Below are 7,283 nucleotides of genomic sequence, written 5' to 3'. Positions count from 1 at the left end.
CTCAGAACTCAATAGTGGTGATGGTTACACAGTGTCGTGAATATATTCAATGCCACCAAATTGCCACTTTAAAATGGTGAAAGTGGTAAATTTTACGTTATATCTGTTAGACCACACACAAAAAGGCAAACCATGCTGTGTTGCCGTTTGCCCCAACAGCTCTATTTACAAGGCTTGAAGAGGCAAACCTTTTTTTTTTTTCCCCCTAGACTGAAAAGGGGTTTTTCCCCCTCACTGGTCAGAAGCCCCCTCTCTCCCTCCTGGTGCTAAGAACTTTATTAGAGGCTTCTGATTGGCTGGGTCTTTGCCCTGGAAGCCCCCTCCTCCCCTTCCTGTCCCCAACTGCTGTGCTGGTAGAGTGGACTGTAGCTGAGCCCTCCTCTTTGGGAAAGAAGATTCCTTTCTGGGCTGCTCTGAGCTGCTCTGCAGAGAGAGGCTGGTGGTGTGGGGCTCCCTCAGGCCAGCAGCAATGCCAGCGCCCATGGGGGTCCTTGGTGTGGTCCTGCTCTGGATGCTGGCGTCAGCGACTTCAGGGAGTAAGTAAAACTGCTGCAACTCTACCCTGTCCGGGGTGGAAGGGCGGTAGCCCAGATGCGTTTGGGACAGCATTTTTATAGCCGGATGCCTGTTTACCTGTCCTGCTGCCTGCCCTTGGTTTTACCTTTCATGGGGAAATGGAGGAGAGATTACAGGTGGATCCGTTATCTCTCACTCCCAACTTTCAGCAACATCCTCTGGAGACTGAGACCAGATCTGAAATCCTGAGTGAGGAAGCGATGTCTTCCAGGCTCCCCAAGCCTGTGTGCAGGGATGCTTAGCTGTCTGCAGCGATGCTAATACTCTGATGTAGGGTAACGGTGTGAAATGAACTTTAATTTGTTGTCTGTTTACTTCAGGAAGGTACAGGACAGCACCATCTACTAAAAATACAAGGCAAGCCAATATGTAATTTTAAATTTTCAAGTAGTTTTACACATTTAAAAAGTGTAAAAAAGCAGGTAAAATTAATAATATATTGTACTTAACCCAATATATCTAAAATATCATTAGAAAATGTAGTAGATATAGGAAGTGTTGAGATATATTTTCTTTGAAATCCAGTGTACTTTATACTTAGAGCGTATTTCAGCTTGGATGCTAAATTTTCATTGCACATACTTGATCTATTTTCAGATTGCTTAAAATTTTGAGTTGAAACAGTACTTTCATATACTAAGTGGTTTCAAACATAAAGTTTTCCAATAACTACCTACAGCATAGTTTTTAATTCAAGTTTTATTAATTTTAATTTAAAGTTTATTAAAATTACATAAAATGAAAGGTTTCTTCATAACACCAGCCACAGTTCAGATGCCCACTAGTCACTTGTGGCTGGGGGCTACTGACCCAGACAGTAGGTCTCATCACAGCTGTTTTACTCAGTGTATTTTCACCTATTTGCCTCTCACACCGTTGGTGCTTAGTGAATCTGTGCTGGTAGGATAAATAAATGAACGGACATCAGCATTGACATCCCAAAAAGCTGAAAGGAAACTCAGTTTCATTTCTGGGCTGTAGAAATGACATCAATTTCAGTCCATTTCAGATCTCTCCCTAGAAGTGATGGAAAGATTTATTACCTCCCAGCACTCAATGTTTTCCCCTCTTTGGTTGATATGTTTACTAGAATCATTGAACAGTCTTTGTTTTTCTGAAACTTTTTTTTAAAACGTTTGGATATGTCTTTTTAAAGTGCTTGAGAAGCGGAAGGGAAACAGACTTGGTTCAAGCAGAATGTTCTCAGAACACACCTTCCTCATGGGAGCTTGTCGTGGCCCCGGGCTTGCAGGCATCACTGCCCTCGGGCGTAGCTGGGCGGAAAAGCAGATGTAGAGGTTATCGGTGGTGCAAACAAGCAGAATGCTGGGTCCGTGCACAATTGGGAGTTTAATGATTATGCGCAAACGTTTAATTTGGTGCCCAGTCCAAGTGGTCAAAGAATTGAAGGAGGGTTGAAAGGGAAATAGATTGAGTTAAATGTCTTTAAAATGTGGTTTTATCCATTGATATTCTACTTTAATGCGAAGAACATTTTGTTGGACAAGCTGAAACATTCGGGGGAAAAATAAACCCTGCCAAATACCCTACCATGTTCTGCTATCGCAAAGGGTTTAAATGGAATGGTGTAAAATGCACTTTCTCCCATTTTGGGAAAGTGTATTTTTCTTGAGGGATTAAATAGGCTGGCATGTGTAATGATTACCTATTGAGGCACAGTGGGGTGGTTTATTTATTTATTGGCTGCATTGGGTCTTCGTTGCTGCACGGCGGCTTTTCTCTAGTTGCAGTGAGTGGGGGCTGCTCTTCATTGCGGTGTGTGGGCTTCTCATTGCCGTGGCTTCTCTTGTTGCGGAGCACAGGCTCTAGGCCCGTGGGCTTCAGTAGTTGCGGCATGTGGGCTCTAGAGCACAGCCTCATTAGTTGTGGTGCATGGGCTTAGGTGCTCTGCAGCATGTGGGATCTTCCCGGACCAGGGCTCGAACCTGTGTCCCCTGCATTGCGAGGCGGATTCTTAACCACTAGGCCACCAGGGAAGTCCTAACAGTGGGATGGTTTTGAGGATAGAAATGGTATTACTGGAAAGTCATTCTATGAAAATGGCCGCAGATGGACCCCTGGCTAAGGCTGTTCTGGGAGGGCATGGATGACGCCCAGGAAATGCCCAGGCATGTGGTTGGAAGGAAGGACAAGTGAGGAGCAACAGTAGGTGGGGATGGGGAGGCTTCAGGTGAGGTGGGGACGGGCGGATGGAGAGATGCTGACCTTTCCCAGGGAGGTGGTCTGAGGATCCCCTGAGGTGTCCTCAGCAGCCTGAGGAGGCCCCTGGCCATTGTGTTCATACTCTGGTGGTTCTGCAGCTTAGATGGCGGGTAAATGAGGCATTACGAGATCTGCCAGGGAGCTGAGCTAGACAACCAGCCTTTACTGCTGCAGCCTCTCGGGCTGGCCTTTGTTCATTCACCTGTTCCTTTATTCAATCACTCACTTATGCCTTCATGATAGTGATTAAGACTGTGGACTCAGGGTGCCTGGGTTCAAACCCTGGCTCCGCTGCTAACTGTGTGCCCTCAGTCTCTGTGCCTCAGTGTCTTTATCTGTAAAATGGGAGTAATAATTGTGCTTACCTTAGGGGATTGTCAGGAGATTGAAAGCGTTTAATGTATAAATTGCTTGGAACAGTGCTTGGCACACAGGAACTGCTGTGTAAGTGTTAGCTGTGTTCATTCATTTAATCATTCCAGTCTCTCCCGGGGACCAGCAGCTGGGGGACACAATTTTGACAGAGACGGCCAAAAGAATGAAATCATTAAAGTTTCACAAGCGTTATGAAGAGAATAGGGTGCTAAGGTAGAGACTGCCAGGTGAGGACTTGCTCTGGGTAGGGAGAGATGTTTTATTTATTGAGTTATTGATTTATTTGGCTGTGCCGGGTCTTCGTTGCAGCACGTGGGATCTTTAGCTGTGGCATGTGAACCCTTAGTTGTGGCATGTGGGATTTAGTTCCCTGATCAGGAATCGAACCAGGGCTCCCTACATTGGGAGTGTGGAGTCTTAGCCACTGGACCACCAGGGAAGTCCCCAGGGAGAGATGTTTATGCTGAAGCCTGAAGGAGCCGAGGATGTGAGAGCAGGTGGAAGAGTGTTGAGGCCATAGGGAACAGCATGTGCAAAGGCCTTGAGCTGGAGAAGAACCAGCATGGCTGGAGGTTAGGAATGGAGTGAGATGTGGCCAGAGGGGCAGACAGAGGCCAGCTCTCACGGGAAGGATTATATGATGAGTGCATATGGGTTGGGGTTGGGGTGGGGGAGACTTAGGGGCTGTTAAGCAGGGAGTGATGTGACTGGATTTAGACTTTTAAAACATGACTGTAACTGTGGGGGATGAACTGTGCACACGGGGAATAGTTAGAAGTCTGCTGCAGTTGTCTAGGTGAGAGAAGGTGTGGCTTTGCCTAGAGTGATGGCTGTGGAGATGGAGAGAGAGAAGCATGGAGGGAAGGAGGAATGAATAGAGGGAGGGATGGATGGGTAGATGGAGGGAGGGATAGATGGATGGGTAGAGGGAGGAAGAGATGAACTGACGATGGAGGGAGGCAGGGAGGGATAGGTAGATAGATGGATGGATGGATAAATGGAGGGAGGGAGGGAGACCTGATGGAATAGGCAGCTCTTGCTGACACACAGGACTTGGGGTGATGATAAGGAAAAAGAGGGGAGGCACACACGACTCCCAGGTTACCAGCTGGAGCGATGGGGGGACGGACGGTGGTGCCAGCACCCAAGGTGGGGAAGAGCAGGGTGGATGGGGGGGTCGGGAGTCACTCCCAGCCCCATGAGCGAGGAAAGCTGGAATTCTCTCTTACTGTCCCCTCGGCCCCCAGACCCTTACATGTCCTCTTTCAAGAGCAGGTCAGTGGCCCACGGGGTGGGGCTGTCGTTTGCCCCCTGGCCTTGCCCTGGTTCCATCTGATTTGTGATTTCAGAAATTCCAGACTCGCTGGTGGCGCAGGCGGTCTCCTGCATGACTTCCTGCACAGGTGAGTGAGTCTCCCAGGAGACCTTATCACACCTCTGGTGACCCCGAACCTGAGACAGGGCGGGGTGAGTGGTTGGGGAGGCGAAGCTGACCACTGCCAGGTGTGATTTAGGGACAACCCCAAGAGGGCCTCTGGCCACATTCCCAGGGAGGCCATGTGGGAGGAGCAAGACGGGTTCTGCTAAGGCCACCCAGTCATCAGTGTTTAGAGAGGCAAATAGCACACTCAGGTTAAAATGGCCTTAACCCATCCCAGCCCTAAGGCCCTGGGGCTTTTTCCTCATACCTTGTGGTCCTCAGATGGAGTCAAATTCTTTAGCCAAGTGATTCTGTTTGCATTTTGGAGTGGAGTAGATGAGAAACTTGGGGCAAATTGTTTGGAAAGAAGCACTTTGGGAATGTGAGTTGTGGTTATATTTGAGCACAAAGAAATGAACATGAATGTGTTAATTCAATTCCAAGTCCAGGAGAAGGGTGAGGTGTCATAATTAGTACTTTGTGTTTTGCAATTGGTCCACTGGTCTAAATAGATGACTCAAGAATCACAGACTCTGATAAACCATAATGGAAAAGAATATATGTAAAAAAGAACGTCTATATGTGTATAACTGAGTCACTTTGCTGTACAGCAGAGATTGGCAAAATATTGTAAATCAACTATACTTTAATAAAAAAATAAATTAGAAAAAGAACCACAGACTCTGTTCCCTAGATCCAATCTTCCCCAAAGCACCTACTCCACCTCCCCACTACCTCCAGTACCTCGATACTGGCCAGCTCTCCAGCTCTGTCTCCTGTAAAGATCAGGATAATCTCCCCAGCCCACCCCCTGCACCCACTGATATCCACCAAGGCAGTAGGTGAGCAATGAGACTGCCAAGGTTTGGATTCCAGCTGTGCAACCTTGGGTAAGTTAGTTAACCTCTCTGAGCCTCGGTTTCCAGCTCTATGAAATGGAGAAAATAAGAGTGCCCACTTCAAAGCTGTTATGAGGCTTTTGTAAATTAATGTAAAAAAAATAATTAGTGGTTCTCAACCAGGATGATTGTATCTCCTGGGGACATTTTGCAAAGTCTGGAGACATTGTCACTTGTCACAGCGAAAATGGGTGTGCTACTGGCATCTAGCACGTAGAGGCTGGAGGTACTGCTAAACATCCTACAGTACACGACAGAATTATACAGCCCAAAATATTAGTACTGCCGAGGCTGAGAAACTGATGTGTATAAAGCTCTTAGAAGAGGGCCTAGCATAAAAAGTAGTGAAAATGAGCTATTTGTAGTGAGGTGCATGGACCTAGAGTCTCATACAGAGTGAAGTAAATAGGAAGAGAAAAACAAATACCGCATGCTAACGCATATTTATGAAATCTAGAAAAATGGTACTGATGAACCTAGTGGCAGGGCAGGAACAGAGACGCAGACGTAGAGAACAGAGTTGAGGACAGTGGGGGGGGAGGGGCGGAGGGGAAGCTGGGACGTAGTGAGAGAGTAGCATTGACATATACACACCATCAAATGTAAAATGGATGGCTAGTGGGAAGCTGCTACAGAGCACAGGGAGATCAGCTTGATGCTTTGTGAAGACGAAGATCTAAAGGAGTGGGATAGGGAGGGTGGGAGGGAGGCTCAAAAGGGAGGGGATGTGGGGATATATGCATACATATAGCTGATTCACTTTGTTGTACAGCAGAAACTAACACATACTGTAAAGCAATTATACTTCAATAAAGATTTAAAAAAAAGAAAAAGGGCCTAGAAGAGGAAACACTGGGTAACATTTACTAAGCACTTATTATCTTACTTTTTCTTTCACTCTCTTGGGGTCTGCAGCCACCCAGTCTCCCCCTGAGCTGGGAGCAGGCAGCTCATAGACAAGAGGAGAGAGGGAGGTGGCAGTAAGGATGGCTAAGTAGTCCCGGTGGAGTTGAGTCTCAGAATGTGTCAGATTGTCAAGGTGACATTGCACCCTCTGTCTGCACTCCAGGATCAGCTGATCCCCACCTCCCCATGGGCACCAGATACACCTATCACTTTTCCACCAACACCAGCACCAGCCTGCAGGGCGCCCAGGAGGAGGGGAGTGGCCTTGGTCTCCAAGGCTTGGTCACCCTTGATGTGCTTGGTCCCTGCCAGATGGCTTTACGGGTGAGTCTCTTTGGGTAACCAGGAGGTCATGTTGACATGGTGGAGGGCCAAGGGGAAGCCACAGCCCCTTAAATTTCCCATTTGTCTGATAAATGGAGAGGAGCTTTCTGAGGAATCTCAAATTCAGTGGGTGAGGGCTCTAGAGTAACATGGGAATGTGGCACCATTTTGGTTTCTAGGAGGTACCACGGTAGGTCCAGTGAGGCGGGGAGCAGGGGTTAAAGGACTGGAGGGTATTTCTTGGAGCAAGTAGAACCACAGGATGAGGACAAGCTGTGTCCTTGGGAGGACTGAGGGTCACAACTGGGGAAGCTGCAGGTTCCAGGGGTGAGCAGAGTCCATTCAAGTTAAGGTCTTGTAGACAAAGGAGCAGACTAGGGTGGACACCCAAGACCTGCCCGGGGCTCCTTTGTACAGACACACCTTGGAGATATTGCAAGTTCAATTCTAGGCAACAGAAATAAAGTGAATATTGAAACAAAGCGAGTCACGCGCACTTTTTGGTTTCCCCGTGCATGTGAGGTATGTTTACACTATACTGTCATTTATTGTGTGCAATA

General features: G+C 47.5%; 1 protein-coding gene across 1 annotated transcript in view; it reads left to right on the top strand.

Annotated features, from left to right (window-relative positions):
* Window positions 1–469: 469 nt before the first annotated feature.
* Window positions 470–7,283, top strand: part of LOC130861610 (uncharacterized) — a 169,693-nt gene continuing 162,879 nt past the window's right edge. Inside the window, exons 1-3 of the mRNA XM_057750656.1 lie at window positions 470–536; window positions 4,524–4,577; window positions 6,563–6,723. Of these exons, the coding sequence (XP_057606639.1) occupies window positions 470–536; window positions 4,524–4,577; window positions 6,563–6,723 (282 nt within the window). The remainder of the gene's footprint in view (window positions 537–4,523; window positions 4,578–6,562; window positions 6,724–7,283) is intronic.

This window comes from Hippopotamus amphibius, chromosome 9, assembly GCF_030028045.1.
Source record: "Hippopotamus amphibius kiboko isolate mHipAmp2 chromosome 9, mHipAmp2.hap2, whole genome shotgun sequence".
In the NCBI taxonomy this organism is placed as follows: Eukaryota; Metazoa; Chordata; class Mammalia; order Artiodactyla; family Hippopotamidae; genus Hippopotamus; species Hippopotamus amphibius.
This window is presented reverse-complemented; position numbering and strand designations above follow the sequence as displayed.